Genomic DNA, 16,466 nt, shown 5'->3' with positions numbered 1-16,466 from the left:
ATTGGCATTTACAATGCCATTAGCTCAAACTCAAATAAATCCGAGCCCGATTGCATTTCTAATGCTTGTTTTCCTTTTCTTTAAATGAAAGGGGAGAGGCCACATGGCTCTCCTCCCGAACCTAGTTAGGCCCTGAGGAGCCCATCCACCAGGGCCCTTTATTTAAATTAAAGGGAAGGGGGGTCACGGGAGGTATTCCTCACTGAGCCTTATTAAGCCCTGGGGACCCTATTGTCCAGGGACCTTTTTAAAAATGTAAGTGGAGGCGGACCGTGTGACCTTCCTCCCTGAGCCTTATTAGGCCCCAGGGACTCCCGCCCCTGGGCTACTCCTTTAGTAAAGTCCCCCCACCTCAATCTGTTATCGGCCCCAGAATATTCACTCCCGGGGCTGGCGCTGTTAAAGGTGGGTTCCCTGGTGCCCACCCAGGCCACCCAATATAAACTAGTTGGTGGCTGCAGGGGAAGCCCTACAGGCCCTGCTAGATCCCTCTATGCAGCGGGAGTTGGCATTGCTCCCGCCCGGAGAAAGCAGCTACTAATACATCAGTGTGGGCAGGGAAACAGATCAAAAACACTCCATGGGACATAGAATGTGAGCAGGCCCAGGGGGAATGGGACCCCCTGGCTATTTATGGCTCAGTGGAAGGGGGCCCCGCGACTCCTCCTCCCCATTTTGATTAATTTTGGCCCTGGGGGTAGGCTACATGGGGCATTTAGAGGCTAAGGGAGGAGGGCCGCATGGCCCTCTACTCAATTTTTTAAAATATCATCCCTGGTAGGTGGGCTCTCCGGGCCAGTTATGGCTTGGGGAGGGGAGCTGCTTTGTCCTCCTCCCCTTATTGAATTATTTAGGGCCTTGGTGGGGTCCCTGGGGCCACTGATTGCTCAGTAATGAGTGGGTGCACCCTCCCTTCCCATGTTTTCTGCCCCAGAGGAGGGCTATTAGAAAATTTAAGAAGTTCAATTTATTAATTTGTTTGAAATATTTTTTTAAATAAAAAAAATATCCTCAGTAGCATTTGTATTCATATTTAGTAAATGTAATTAGCAGCTGTATATAATTGATGTAAATTTATTTTTGATACACGTTTAAATATGCTTTTATTTAAAGACGTTAACTATTAATTTTTTTAATAATATAACCTATTTTGTATAATTATAAATACAAATAGTGTATATATTTTGCGAATAGGACCCATGGTCCTCATACATGAAGTGGGAGTCTATTTAACATAAATAGCAGAACCTCAAGTTATTCTGTTCTTTAACTGGTAATCACTTTTTCATCGCTAAGCTTCCTGCTGGCCCATTTAAACACAATTTTACTACATATGTCCAGCTTCCCAACACACATCTAACACTGACTGGCCTATAGCCAGCACCTGCCGCATAATTCGTTTTCTGAATTATGGCCCCAGACTCCTTAGCCACCATCTGGCTGTAGGTTCTTTCTTGCCCATGCACCACCGAATCCCTGCATGCTGCAGCCTCTACCGTAGCTTCATTCATGGGCCAGTAAGTATGCCTAACATACAGTTGTGGTGCACACAGTTACCACACACACCCAGATGAATCCTGTAATCATGTGCCATAGACTCCTAAGCCACCATCTTGTGTAGCCATCTGTTCATGGTCTACCGAAGATTCATTCATGGGCCAGTAAGAATGCCTAACATGCAGTGGTGGTACACACAGTTACCACACCCGGATGAATCCTGTAATCATGTGCTATAGACTCCTACGCCACAATCTGGTGTAGCCATCTGTTCATGGTCTACTGAAGCTTCATTCATGGGCCAGTGAGAATGTCTAACCTGCAGTGGTGGTACACGTAGTTACCACGCGCAGGTGAATCCTGTAAACATGTGCCATAGTCTCTTAAGCCACAATCTGGTGTAGCCTTCTGTTCATGGTCTACTGAAGCTTCCTTCATGGGCTAGTGAGTATGACTAACATGCAGTGGTGGTACACGTAGTTACCACGCGCAGGTAAACATGTGTAAACATGTGCCATAGTCTCTTAAGCCACCATCTGGTGTAGCCATCTGTTCATGGTCTACTGAAGCTTCGTTTACGGGCCAGTAAGAATGTCTAACCTGCAGTGTTGGTACACGTAGTTACCACGCGCAGGTGAATCCTGTAAACATGTGCCCTAGACTCCTAAGCCACCATCTGGTGTAGCCATCTGTTCATGGTCTACCGAAGCTTCATTCTTGGGTCACTGAGTATGACTAACATGCAGTGGTGGTACACGTAGTTACCACGCGCAGGTGAATCCTCTAAACGTGCCAGTAAACGCCACCGACAGTGGGTGCTGAATCTCGCAGTGCACTTGTCCTTTCGAACCCTTTTCATGTAACTTTTTGTTGGTTAAAGGTAAGATTCAAGGACACTTGACAGGAAGCATCCCCTCCGTTTTACGCAATTTTATAATGAGATATTGTGAGGGAGATCAGAAAAGGGTTTCTGTGCACTTGCTGAGGGTTTGAAAACACTTTTTGTGCTTTTAGACAATATGTTCATTAATCAAGTATAAATAGTCTTCTCTTTGTGCCAACGTAAACACATTGGCAAGGTGTGTTAGAACGTGAAAGAGCTTTTGTAAAGAACTTCTACCATGAGCCATTGTTTTCAGATAAATTTGAGGTTTGCCCTCATAACTGTTCAAATTCTCCAGTATGGATTTTTTGTATTTTGTAAATGCTCACTTATTTGAGTGACAACGTAAGGATGTTAATTATACCTTACAGTGCGTTTTACGGGGTGATGTGCCCATGCAATGTGGCTAACTTGAATCAACAGGAAATATTGCTCTGTCATTTTTTATGATCCTTAAAGATGCACGAGTTTGCAACCATGATTTACTTATGCTTTCTCGTCAGCCACAAATACAACTTGCCCTTTAATTGCAAATAAGTCAGAATGGAAGGCACACATTTCTGCTGACCAAGTTCCGTTTACATACCACACATTTTTTGGCTGCATTTCCTACCCAGGGCACATGGTTTTTCTCACTTCCTGTCTGTCCTTTTGACAGCCTTTCATCTCAAAGCACCAAGCACTTTATTTTATTTTGTAAATTTTATACTCCGCAGATGAGGCAGTTTTTTCGTCCATGATTACTGACATTGGGGGTTAGAGCTCATGAGTTGGTGATGGTGTATCTGCTTTCCTTAGGAACTACAGATATATATGAAGTTACCTTTTTACTGTTGTTAAGATTCGTAGTAAATGCTAGATTTTTTTTATTAACCTGTATTTTACTGTTTTTATATTATCATCTGTTTTTTATTACATATATGTATGCAAACTTTCATGGCTATTTTTGAGCCGAATAACGTATTTTAATGATGATGGCTTACTTACCCTAGTTGAGTTTGTCACCCTGCCCTTTACGCAGTGAAACTCGCCCCTTGACTCTCTCGAGCGCGCTCTCTCCCTCTCCGTCGGTATTAAAAAAGGAGGAAGCATGAGAGGAAAAGAGTGAACATCTTGCGATATGCCAAGTTGTCATGATCTAAAAAGTGTGTTTCTACCATCTCTGCGGTGCTTGGTGCGTGCCCTTTTACAATGTTTTAGGATTTCTCATTCTCTGCTTGTATTATAGATGTTTTACACCGATTCATATCCCCGACTGTGTGCAAAGTGCTCCAGTTTGCATCGGGTTCCTGGATGCCATTTTTGCAGTAAATGGTCGAGAAGGGCATTAGTTTAGATTTGGACTAAGTGGGAAGTTTTGGGTGAGGTGCTTAATTTTGTAAAATTTCATGTCTACGTGCAGCGTTGAGTGTGAGAATAGACACAGTAGTAGATAATTGACACCTTTCGGTGTTGCACCGTGGCCACTGCCTTAGCCAGGGGTAGGTATCCCACATCCTTTTTAGAAGTTGTACAATGGTCATGCCCATAGCGATGTGTGGACATTGCATATTATAGGTTGTGTGTTTGACAGACGCACACCTTTCGTCATCTGTGGGTATCCCCAAATCCTCTATCAGCTGTTGTACAGTGACCATGCCCTTAACCACGGTCATTTACTCAGGTGTTTCTTCTCTGACTCTAAAAGCCAGCCTTCTGGAACAGGCTTGATCAAAGGAAAATAAGACTGCTTAATTGAGTTTGACGTGGATTCAGAACCAGGCACTCAGCTGGTGCAGAAAGAGGGGGCAAGTTCCATGGTGGGGTGCATGCAAGGAAGTGGTGCTGGTTACCTTTATGGACTGCTGTTATGCATTTACAGAACTCTTCAAACTTGAGGCTATATTTGTAAAGGAGAAACCTTGCATGCACCCACCATGGAAGTTGTGGAGTAGTGTGGCTCACTGGTTAGAGGCGGCAGACCTGGGAGCAGAAGTCGGCCCGGGACCAGGGTTCAATTCCCGACGCGACAGGGTTGTGGGCTTGGGTCAGCGGACTCGATAATTCTCGCTTCGGTGCTTACTCTTATCAGGGGTTCCACTCGGCAACTCTGGGCATTAGCTTGCCTAATCTCCACAACGGCCCCATCAATTCCGGGGATGCCTGGCTCCACCTTGGGGACTCCCAGCAGGGACCATCCCACAGGGAAAGCCAGGACGGGTTCCCCAGAGTTATACAGCGCCAGGAAACCTACAAACGGGTAGCAGTGCGCTTTACAAGCTCAAATACATTTACACACACATTTACACAAACCCCAGACTTGAGTATTCACTCATGTATCTAAGCACTGCTCTCAGTGACATATACACCCTTATGCCTCCTTCTTGCTCACATTGAGCGGGTTTAGTCATGACATTATGAAAAGCCAATGAGAAATGCCCTATTGTGGGTTGCAGGTTAAGAGGCCTATACTCCAAGACTATTAATTAGTTGCCACCAAATTAGCTGCGTCATGGCTTGGACAATTGGATGCTAGTCACCTGTAGTAAAGAAAGTTCTACTTTGGCCTCTTGACTCCAGCAGAGTTGAGAACTAATGTAATGTAAGGTTGATTTGTAGAAGCGCTGCTTGTCACCCGTGAGGGTATCCAGGACCTGATTAGGTGAGCGTAGGTATGTGGTGAGGCTTGGCCTAATGACAGACAGTCCTGATAGTCCCACAAGAAGTGCAAAGCCAGTCTTCAGCTTCTAGTGGAGAAGTGTGGCTCACCGGTTAGAGGAGGCAGTCCCTGATGCAGAGGTCAGACCCGGGACCAGGGTTCAATCCCCGACGCGGCAGGGTCTTGAGCTCAAAATGTCCACGGACTCGATAATTCTCGCCTCGGTGCCTACTCGAATCGTGGGTTCACACTCTGCAACTCTGGGCAATAGCTTGCTTAATCTCCACTACGGCCCCACCGCGATGGGATGCCTGGTCTTCACCTTGGGGATGCCCAGTAGGGGTAATCTCGCAGGGAAAGGCCAGGACGGGTTCCCAAAGCAAGCGCCTTGAGACCTTACGGTGAAAAGGCGCTATATAAGAACGTATGATTTACGATTTATTTACTTGTGGAATTTAAGACGTGTGTAGGAGGCCCTGATTTGTGGTGGGATGCCGTTCCAGGATTTGGCGGTTTAGTAGGAGAATGATCAACCTCTCATTCTGCTTTTGTGGATATGGGGTGTGTGTGCGCGCGCGAGTGAGCGTGAGGCTGAGCGTAGTGGTCTGGAGGGGTGGTGGAAGTGAACCCGGTGATTGAGGTATGCTGGTTCCTAGTTGTGTGGTGACTTGAATGTGTGTGTAAAAAGGTTGAACTGGCAATGCTTCTAGATGGGGACCCAGATGAGCTTTGAGGAGTGCTGTGGTGTGGGTTCGGCGCAAGAGGTCTCGCTCGAGTCTGGTGGTGGCATTTTGGATGGTTTGAAGTCTGTGAAGAAGATGGGGTGGGATGCCTATGTAGAGTGTGTTGTCGTAGTCCAGTCTGCTTGTGATCCAGTGGGAGCTACTTGAAGATTTTACATAACATGCTGCGGATGTGGAAGCATGAGGAAGTGATGGCGTTGACCTGGGACGTAATGGTGAAGTTGGTGCCCAGGATGAAGCTTAGGTTCCTAGCCAGGTCGGTAGGGGTGGGTGCGGTTCCAAGTTCGGCGGGCTACCAGGTGGAGTCACATGGTAAGCTCTTATTCCCAAAGATCAGTACTTCTGTTTTATCTGCATTGAGCTTGAAGCAGTTTTCTTCCATCCAATTGGCCACACTGGGCATGCATTGTTGGAAGTTTGTCTTGGTAGTGATGGTGTCATATGAGAAGGAAATGCTGGGTGTCGTCAGCATTGGAGATAATGTTGATTCTGAGGGATAAGATGAAGCTAGCCAGAATATTCATTTACGTGTTGGATAGTGTGGGGCTGAGTGATGATCCCAGTGGTGTTCTGCACATAAGGCCCTTGGGTTTGAGCACTTGAGTAACAACAAAGATTTTTTAGAAAACCTGCGCAGGAAAACGTATTGGGCCTGATACAAGTTGTTGTTAGTAAGGTGTGTGATAATACATAGATCCTTCACTGGATCTGTTTGGCTCTACGGACTTCTGGGGTGCACAACTTTGTACAAAGAAAGCAGAGAATTAGATAACTGGTATCCACCTGATTTGGTGCTATACATAAACGCTTGTGGCTTTATTCATGTTATGTTGTTTATTTGTGTATTGCCCTGAATGTGTGACTGCATGCAATAAGTGAGGTACTGTGAAAGAGAACCTTTACTAATCTTATTTGAAACTTGAATATCTTTAGCAGGAGATTCGTTGGTACTGGTCATTGATCCTTCTTCAGAGAAGCAGATGGATTTTCAGGCCAATAACCCACGCAAGCTTCTGCAGCGACCTCCAAAAGCAACACTAAGGCAAGAGGATCAAGAAACCAAGACTCCAGCTAAATGCTTCATTCAAATTACTGGCATGACCTGTGCCTCCTGCGTGGCCAACATTGAGCGGAATCTCAGGGCTGAAGAAGGTAAGTCTGCTTCAAAGCAGATATAATTTTCATATTTATTCCATTTTAGGGGTTAAAACAGGTTTCTACATTTCTTGTCTACCTTTTACTTCATCTGATAGGGTTGGGCCAGATAGTGTGCACTAGAAAATGTTGCGTGGAATGACAGAGCTGCCGTCATTTTTCCAGCGATGTTACGTTGCTTGTTGTTTCTTAGAACCCTGTTCAGAGGGCAATAGGGCAAGCATGGGTTAAAGTGCCCAACCGTTGTGGCTGAGACCTTTTAGTGTTGATGTCCCGGGGCTCAACCTACTAAGAATCCTGAGCAACATGGCCAAATACCCCTTCAGCACTTGACTCTGTGGTAACGCCTGTCGAGCAGTCCAGTCATCTTGGGGGAGTGGTAGACACAGGGGTGTGAATACAGTCTCACAACTCAAAATATGTGCAGCAGACAATAAACAATAAACAAATGTTTGCCTAGGCAAATACTTGTTTTTATGAGAAAGGAGTATTTACATACGACCACAAAGTAGAATTCAATCTTCCCAAACTGTACACACAGTCCCCTGAGGTCAGGGCTCTAATGTTTCATAGGGGGTCCCTGAGTCCCACCCACTTAGGCGAGGGGTAGTTGTTATTCCTCATTCCACATAGGTGACATCCAGGTTAAGCCCACTAGCAGTCTGAGACTCCTGAGTTCCATTCTGACTCTCTATCTAAAGTTAAGTCTTCCAGCGCGGAAGCGCTATCTGGTAAACAAGTTTCCCATGGAGTTGTCTGGCCCTAAATAATTCCTAACCGCACCAGCAAGATCGAAGCGTCCGGAGCCTCTGAGCACGGCTCCTTTGCGGGTGCTGTAGTAGCAGCTGTCTTCGATAACTCTTGCACATGCGCTCCAGGCAGGCTGCAGTCAACTGGCCTCAAGTCCCTCACACGCGGTCCTGCAGCAGCAGGGTGGGTTCTTGATGCTCTGCCAATGCTCCTAGGTTCTTTCCGCAACCATGGGGAGGGATGCGATGATCCTAGTTCTGCTTCCTCAGTCACAGCTTAGACCCACTAGGGTCACCACGAAAGCCTCTCTCCTCCATCGGCGGTCTCAACCAGACCATGCTTCTTGCTTGATCTTGGTGGTTCCCTCTGGCATACCGGATCACTGTTCCTCTGCGTATGGGCTCCGGCCCAATTGGCACAGCAGCAATGTTCACGGTGGCCCGCCCTGGCATCCAGGTTTGCTGGCTTGCCACTGTACACAGGCTCTCCTCTGGATGTGTGTCCCCTCAGGATTCTTAAACAATGCAGAGAAATTCTCCTGCCTCCTCTGGTAGACATCATGAATAGAGCCATGAGAGAGGGCGTCTTTCCCATCCAATGGAAAAGTGCGGTTGTAAAACCTCTTCTAAAAAAGCCCTCCCTGGATCCGTCGGTCCTAAAAAATTTCCGGCCCATTTCTTTACTCCCTGCTCCAGCAAAAATGCTAGAGGCGCATCTTAATGCACACCTTGCCGCTTTTGTTGAGAGCTCGGAATGTCTCGATCCCTCCCAACATGGTTTCAGGAGGGAACACAGCACTGAGTCAGCCCTCACCATAGTGTTGGATAATATCCGCACTCGTGTTGATGAGGGCCAGACCACCCTCCTGATCCTTCTAGATCTGACAGCGGCCTTTGATACCCTCTCTCCCTCAGTACTAACATCTCGGCTGAGGGAGATTGGGGTGCGTGGAGCAGCCCTGGAGCTCCTCACGTCTTTCCTCACCCATCGAGTGCAAAGAGTGAAGCTGGGGGAGTATCTATCACCATCCCTTCCTGTGCAATGTGGGGTCCCTCAGGGGTCGGCCCTTAGTCCGACCCTATTTAACATCTACGTGACCCCACTTGCCAGGCTTATTAGATCCTATGGGATGGAGATAGTTTCCTATGCGGACGATACCCAGATCCTGGTCTCTCTCTCCCACGCTAGCGTCCCGACTGCCCCCAATTTTAGATCTTGTATGGAGGCGGTCGGTAAATGGATGATCCTAAATTCGCTCAAACTAAATGGAGAGAAGACTGAGGTGATGGTGTTCGGAGGGAAAGAGGAAGTATGGTCTTCCTGTTGGTGGCCAGACTCACTAGGAGCCTGTCCCACCCCCACCTCTTCCGCAAAAAATCTGGGGGTTATGATAGACCCTGCCCTTGACATGGGTAAGCAGGTCAGCCGAATCATCTCTACCTGCTGGGGCATTATCCATATCCTTAGGAGGATCAGGCACTACCTTTCCTTACAGGCAAGGAAACAGCTGGCTGTTGCCCTTATCGGCTCCATAATGGACTACTGTAACGCGCTGTATGCGGGCTTGAAAAAGAGCCTTCTGCAGCGCTTACAGGTAGTCCAGAATGCCGTTGCAAGGTTTGTTCTGGATCTTCCCAGGCGCACCTCAGCCACAGCGGCTAGAAAGCTGCTACATTGGCTCCCTATTGAGGCGCGGATCCATTTTAAGACCGTATGCTTGACATACAGGGCTTTGGCCAGAAATAGCCCCACCGGTCTAGGATCTATCCTGTCCCGCTATTCTCCCGCCAGGAATCTCCGGTCCTCCGGCAGACTCCTGCTAGCGGTCCCCCGTTTCAGGAGAGTGAAATGGGGTGGCAGGGCTTTCTCCACCTTGGCGCCCAAATGGTGGAATGCTCTTCCTCTGGAAATAAGATCACTACCCACCTTTCAGGCATTCAAAAGGGCTTTAAAAACACACCTTTTTGCGCAAGCGTACCTGTAGTAATGTAGCGTTTCCCCTTTTTTGATCTGTTTTGTTAGGCGCCTTGATGCCTTCGGGTTATTGTTTGCGCATTATAAATTTTATTCATTCATTCATTCACAGGCGATGACCCGTTTGGTGCAGCAACGTTGACTGCTCACGTTATAACTGCCCTCCTCTGGCATAGATGGGTCACTGACTTCTTCCTGTACACGGACAACAACCCGATAGATGCAGCAGCTATCTTCTCGCACCTCTCTGCAGGGATCCACTTGACCAGATTCCCTCACTGGTCCTTGCTTTCACCAACGCCATCCTCTTTCTTACAAGGCACACTGGTCTTAATAAGCAGGCAAGCACTGGTGCTTGAGGGCAGGTGCCCTTGTATTCCCTGGGTGATGTCCCCTCACCCAGCGGAAGCCTAGCTCGCTTTGGCCCACAATCCTGAGCACAGGCAAAGGTCTTGTAGAGCTGTCCTCCTCACACTGCCCTTCTGGCTGTTTGAAAGCTGACAGTGTTTCATGTCTCAAGCTTCCCTGCTTGTAGTCCATTTCCAAACACCAAATACGATTTAGAGTGTGCGTCTTTGTAGTTTCTGTTGGAGGTTTGCTTACACAGCAGGAGCTACTCCAAATCTGAAAGCCCCACAACACAGGCCATGGGAGTAATAAAGTGTTAAACCAGGATGTCAGCCACAGTGATATGTGTATCAAATGGTCACCCCAGGGCCTCAACCCTACTCTGTATTATTCTCAAATCCACCCCATCTCCTTCCTGAGATGTGCCCAGGCCCCTTCCCAGTGATCAGTAAATCACTTTTTCAGCTTTGGAGAATGAAAACATTTGTTAGCTTTGTGTTCATTTAAACCTGTGTCTTCTAGATCCCACCAGCAGCAGACAATTAATTGATGAACCTATGTTTGACTGTATGTTGGTTTACTTGTAGATCTAGTACTCTGCTAGTTCAGATTCATGTTTTACACTGAATGTTTTACCTTGTCAGAAATGGTGTTAAAATTAAGCCGACTTTATTTATTGTCGGTCTTTAGACTTATTTTGCTTTCCTGCTGTATAAAGACAGCCTTTGTGGAAGTTTGTAATTTTCATCTGTTGCCTTAATTTAGATTTGTGTAAAGGCAATAATTGTTTATTCTAGGTCACTTCCGAGCACAATGTTTCATTTGTTTCTGCCAACACAAACATAGGATCATCAAGTTCATTGTCTGCTGCTGGTGGGATCTAGAAGACACAGGTTTAATTTCCCACAAAGCTTTTCATTCTCCAAAGCTGAGAAAGTAATTTACTGATCACTGGGAAGGGGCCTGGGTACATATCAGGAAGGAGATGATGCTAGATTTTTGGATCATTTATACATGACCAGTCTCTTTAGGTGCACATACATTCCTTGTGGTAGTAATTCCTTTGCAATGAGAAGCGTGGCAAGGCAATGCAGGGACTTGACACACAATGTGTGCTGGATGATCTTTTTCTCAACCTTCCAGTTTAGGTATATGAAGATTAAATGCACACCTCTTCAAGCAAACCGGCAATATGTCTACAATGTGTGGCCTTTGATTCCAGTGGAAGATGAATATGGTGTCAACTCTTACTAAAATCTGTTCTTTGGAACCCGCTACAAGCACTGAGCATGAATGTCATTGCATTAATTTACTCAGGGACTTTGGAAGCATCTGCTTAAGGTGCATTCCCACACTAGAAGAATGGGGTCTAGTCTTTATCATTCCTTACTTTGACGAACTTGTGCTCTGTGCTTTCTCCCGTCCGGTATGGAGTAAGATGAACTATTCTGACTCCTCTGGGAAGGGGATAGGTTCTTGTATTCTGTAGGCCTTATTAAAAATTGAACCCACAGGGTATTCCTTAATTTATGACAGTAGCAGTATTGAGCATTAGTTTCCATATCCAAGTCCATTTCTGAGCTGGGTAGGTTGGGAATGACATGGTTCCACTTCTTGTGGGATCAGAGGACTTCCCTAAAAATTTTACTTTTAATTTTTCCCATGTGTACGGTTGGCTGCTATTCGAGTTTATCTTGATTCAGTTGCTTTTTTTTGTATCTCTTGTAACTTTACTATTTTCAATTTTATAAAGATGATTATGGTGTGCTCTCATGTTTTGTATCATCTGCTATTCACACCTCACTTCTTGCTGGGCTATTTAGTTTCATACGCTGCAGGAACTAGGTAGTGTGAAGTCTCAGCTTATAACATTTAAAAACTATTTTACTGCCTATTTTGAATTTTTGTTTTTTTAACAAACATGTCCACAAAGTTGAAAATGTATTTTATGCGATGACTGTAATCATGCTCTAATGCTCTTTATGTGGCCTTCTGTGTCCAGGAATACACTCTATTCTTGTGGCTTTGATGGCAGGAAAGGCTGAAGTAAGGTACAACCCAGAGATCCTACAGCCCCCAGCCATAGCCATGCTCATCCAAGAGCTCGGGTTTGGCGCCACAGTAATGGAGAACTATGACTCGGGTGATGGCATTTTGGAACTCATTGTAAGTAAAAAGTTCTCCATTCAATTTAGATGCAAACTATTATAGTTATGAATGAAATGTTTGTTTACTACAATTTCCTTTGCCCTGTTCTTATCAGTAGGCTCTTAACCTACCATGCTCATTAGAGTTCTGATATAATTTGCTAATAATTTGATATTTGTTAATTGCAAAGGACCCCTCCCTTCAGTCCATAAAATTAGAATGCAAGTTCTTTAACATTATTTGTATTTTTGATACAATCAGTTATTGTATTTTTAGCCACATTCTCTATTAGTTCATAAAGTGCAAACATCAATGTCAAAGTCCTATGCTTCATACATAAGGCCTGTTATGTCAAAGGGCCATGATACATGCAGCAACTGTGTGTCACCTCCTTTTGTGCTTAACAGATACTTTTGTTTGACAATTGACCACTTGATTACCCAAAAAGCCTTCAAACAAATGAAGCATGAAGGAAGGACTTTGGGAGACTGTTGGATGCACTAAACGTGACATAACATTAGCACCCTGAAGTGACAGCTTGCACACAGCGCTTTCAAAAGACTACTTAATACATACATTATTTATAATCCAGATTTGCTCACCCACCCATTCTCCTGAAGGAGACAAAGGACATAACATTTAGAGTAGTGTTGTTGGCTTTGAAGGGCTATACTAATGTGTTACTGTCAAAGATATAGGCCCTCAGATTCCACTGTAAATGCATCTTGAATATGCAGCGAGTGTGCGTGAACCTCAAACACCTTTCTGAAACACCTTCCAGACTTCTCTTTGCCTTTAGACCTAGTAGATTACCACATTCTCCTCTTGGACGTAGTCCAAATTAGGGGTCACAGCTCTCTTCTGGCTGGAAGAGAATCTTGCCTCTTTTTCACAGTGTCCTTGACCGACCCTTTCCTCCCTTGAGGATAATTGCTGAAAGGCATGTCTGGAGAAATAGATCACGTGCTTTGTTGGTCAGGAGTAGTACCACAATCTTGGTGGGCTGGTGCTTGTGGTACATATCTACGTCTGGATGAATGTGCAGCAGGACTTAAGGGGTTGGGTATCTTAGATGGTGCACTCTGAGGTAGAATAATGTGTCTTCATATTGATTAATTATTTTATGGCTGGTCAGATAGGCACCATGTATATGTTAAAGATCATGGTGGAGAGGATGGATCATTGTGTGACTCAATAGATGATTACAGCTGTGGGTATCTGGAAGGGCCCATTTGAAGACATTGTTGACTCTCTGAAAGGTATTAGGTGAACCAGTGGAGGACTTTGTCTCAGGTCCCACTTTGGTGTTAAGAATATTGATGAGGGTTTGGTGATCATCTGGGTTGAATAGTACAGTGATATCAAGTACATCCATTAGACAGAGGATTATGCTGGCCAGGAAGTTCAGGGTCCTGTCTGCGACATGGGTTGTAACAGTTCTGTTGTTGCATCCGGGTCTGAAGATGGATGATTAGAACCTCAGTAGGTGGTGGTTCCCATGTGTATTTGAGGCTGCAATGCTATGAGGATCTGGCTGAGGAAGTAGATGTGAGCAAAAGGTCAAAGTTGCTGGCATCGCCAAGATGTAATGTGAGTTTCTTAAATAGTTAGTGTATTTGACTGGTTTTCATGTTGTCTGCGAAGATGCCTTGTGCGTGTAAAACTTTGATATTGAAGATTGGGTGGAGGCTTTATGGATGCTAGGCTTTCAGGATGTGTCGGTCTGAGACGCGCAATGGTGTCAGTGAGGTCTTCATGGCACAGCAGTTAGAAAGATGCCTATTTTATGGGTTCTTTTGCTGGAATGGGTGAGACAGGTGAGTCTGGGTGGAGTAGCAGTAGTGTTTGTATAATCTTCCTTTCGCCACTCGCAGACCTCTTGGCATCCTCGGGGCCTTTCCTCCTCCACCTACAAAACAGATCTTACCTACATTTTCCAGATCACCGACATCTGCCCACAGGACCATGCTCATTCAACTTCACCATTCGCCACTGGTTTACTTGAGAGAGCCTGAGCCCAGCTACAGTGGAGAGAGAGCCTGAGACCAGCTACATACTGAAGATGCACAGTTGAAAGACCTACATGCAAACTCTATTGATTGTCCCTTGGATTTGCCACCTTTTTCACTCCATAATTTCTTGCAACACCTTTTGCTTTATGAGAAAGCATGTGGAAATCTGCTGAGCTGATAAAACCCTCTCACACCACTGAAAACAGGCCTCCATCTTCAATATGCGCACCAACACACATCCGCTATTAAATCTAGACTTGATTCTCTCATTCCCCTCAACTGCAGATCAGTCACCAACATCCCTGTCATTACCACGTTCTTATAGAAATGTGTAACCATCTAATTGTGGTGCCATCATGGAATGCCATTCTAGTCCCAACAACATTGATTCTAAATTCTGTCCGCAAAAAAGGCACTAAAACATTTCTCATCTCAGTGTTACAACCTTTTGAAAATCCAAGGTGATGGTGCTCCAGCTGTTCTAATGTTCTTTTCTTCCTTATATTTGATGGACTTGATTATTTTACTATGATCGGAGATTTAAGATAATCTCACATCTATGAACCATGAAGAAACCCCTGCTAGACGTTAAGCACTTCGTGAAGATTGTTATAGATCAGAACAGTGAATCTTGTTCAACAGCTGTTTCGGGGCCAGATTAGATGTGGATTACAATAGATTTTCACAAGCATTGCATTTTGATAACGTTCGATGCAGGCTATCTCTGTATTAAATGGTGGAACTACCACCACATTTGCTAAATTGACAGTTTAATGGGAATAGATTTAATTGAGTTACATTATCCATATATTGCTCCACACAATACCAATGTCAAATCTGGCATCTATATGGCAGTTAGTGTCTACCTGAATGGACAATGTTTTTGAGATCAGAGCGAGATATAAGAAAAGTCGTTAGAGGAAAAGCCTGGAGTGCATTAGTGAAGACCAGCTACCCGAGACATGGGGCGGCCTTCTGGAAAGTTATCAGTAGACCTCTTTTTAAAGATGGGGGTGTTCCTAGCCTAGAGAATGCAATTCCCGATGATTGGGTACACCATTTCAGTAATATTATCTGCTCTTGTGCAGATGATGTAGCTTCCCCTGTCGGCAATGGTAATTAATCCACTGATCTAAAATCAAGTGATCCATTCCTTGAATTTTCCTTAGAAGAGGTTGTGAGAAGTTGGCCTGATATATGATGTTCACTAGTTCTAGTGATCACCTTGTATCAGTCCAAACAACCCTTATGGTGATTGGTTGTAAGTCAACCTTATAGACCAGCTATCCTAATGGTAGCATGGACAAGGCAGTCTTAGGCTAAACTCTTTTGGCATGTGAAGCCAGCTGTTTTACCACAATATAACCCCTTGAATACCAGATGAAAGGACACCACACAGGTTGTTATGAAAATAAACAGTCTATTTATTTATAACAACACCTCTGAACTCTTTATGAGATCAGAGGGCTAAGCACATGACAATACTGGGAAAGAAATACGAGTATGCACAATATTTACACGTGTGCCTTAGGGGCACGACAAACCATATACTAAGAACAATGGAATGCGAGGAAGGAAAATACTGTAAGGAGATCCAGAGGCTGGAGGATCGCTGGGACTACGCTACGAACTAGGTAAGTACAGAGCAGGAGGCCCACGGGACTCACGTGCAGAGTGGGAACTCTCACGCGGGATGCGTACCAACGTCTATGGATGCTACAGTTTACAAAGTTACGGATTCCGGACGAACCCGGCTGGATGGAGGGAAAACAACAGTGGACCTGGACACTAGGATAGTGAACACTGACTTCAGCACCTAGAAGCTTTAGTTACCTAACCCACAGGCTGCGGGTGCATAGGGCTGAAGTGGTGTCGGGTTTGCTGCGTTGATCCCGGTGATGCCTGAAACAAGGAGTTGCTGGCAGGCAGCCAGATGGAAGAGTCCGGTGGTTCCAAGGATGGAACTAGGAAGGAGAAGTCCTGAAAGGGAAGGGGACAGAGTCTCGGTCACTAGCCAGTGACGGTGCTGGAACCAGGAGGGAACTAGACGCTGTCGCCGCGTTCAGGTGAAGGAAGGGTCGCTTCTCTCTGTAGCTGCGCGGACCAGGAGCTGTTCTTTACGACCAGGCTGGAGGCACGAGCTGTCCCACGTAGTCTGCTGCTGATGGCGGTGTTGGATCGTCGATCTGGTCAACAGGCCTTGGCCAGTGCAAGCCACGCGGTGGAACAAAGATGGCGCCTGGTGCGGACCAGGAGGGTCCGGGGTGCTTCTCTTTCACAAGAAAGCAAGGGCCAGTCTGGGGGACCAGACTAGCAGT

At 45.6% G+C, this 16,466-nt stretch overlaps 1 protein-coding gene across 3 annotated transcripts in view; it reads left to right on the top strand.

Moving 5' to 3' along the window:
• The window catches only part of LOC144829566 (copper-transporting ATPase 1-like), a 405,691-nt gene that overhangs the window by 181,569 nt on the left and 207,656 nt on the right, over positions 1–16,466 (top strand). For 2 of the 3 annotated variants that reach the window (XM_078688825.1, XM_078688826.1), the window contains exons 5-6: positions 6,695–6,913; positions 11,991–12,154. In XM_078688825.1, the coding sequence (XP_078544951.1) occupies positions 6,695–6,913; positions 11,991–12,154 (383 nt within the window). The remainder of the gene's footprint in view (positions 1–6,694; positions 6,914–11,990; positions 12,155–16,466) is intronic. The other variant, XM_078688827.1, reaches the window with a different exon arrangement.

This window comes from Lissotriton helveticus, chromosome 4_1 (assembly GCF_964261635.1).
Source record: "Lissotriton helveticus chromosome 4_1, aLisHel1.1, whole genome shotgun sequence".
Lineage (NCBI taxonomy): Eukaryota > Metazoa > Chordata > Amphibia > Caudata > Salamandridae > Lissotriton > Lissotriton helveticus.
This window is presented reverse-complemented; position numbering and strand designations above follow the sequence as displayed.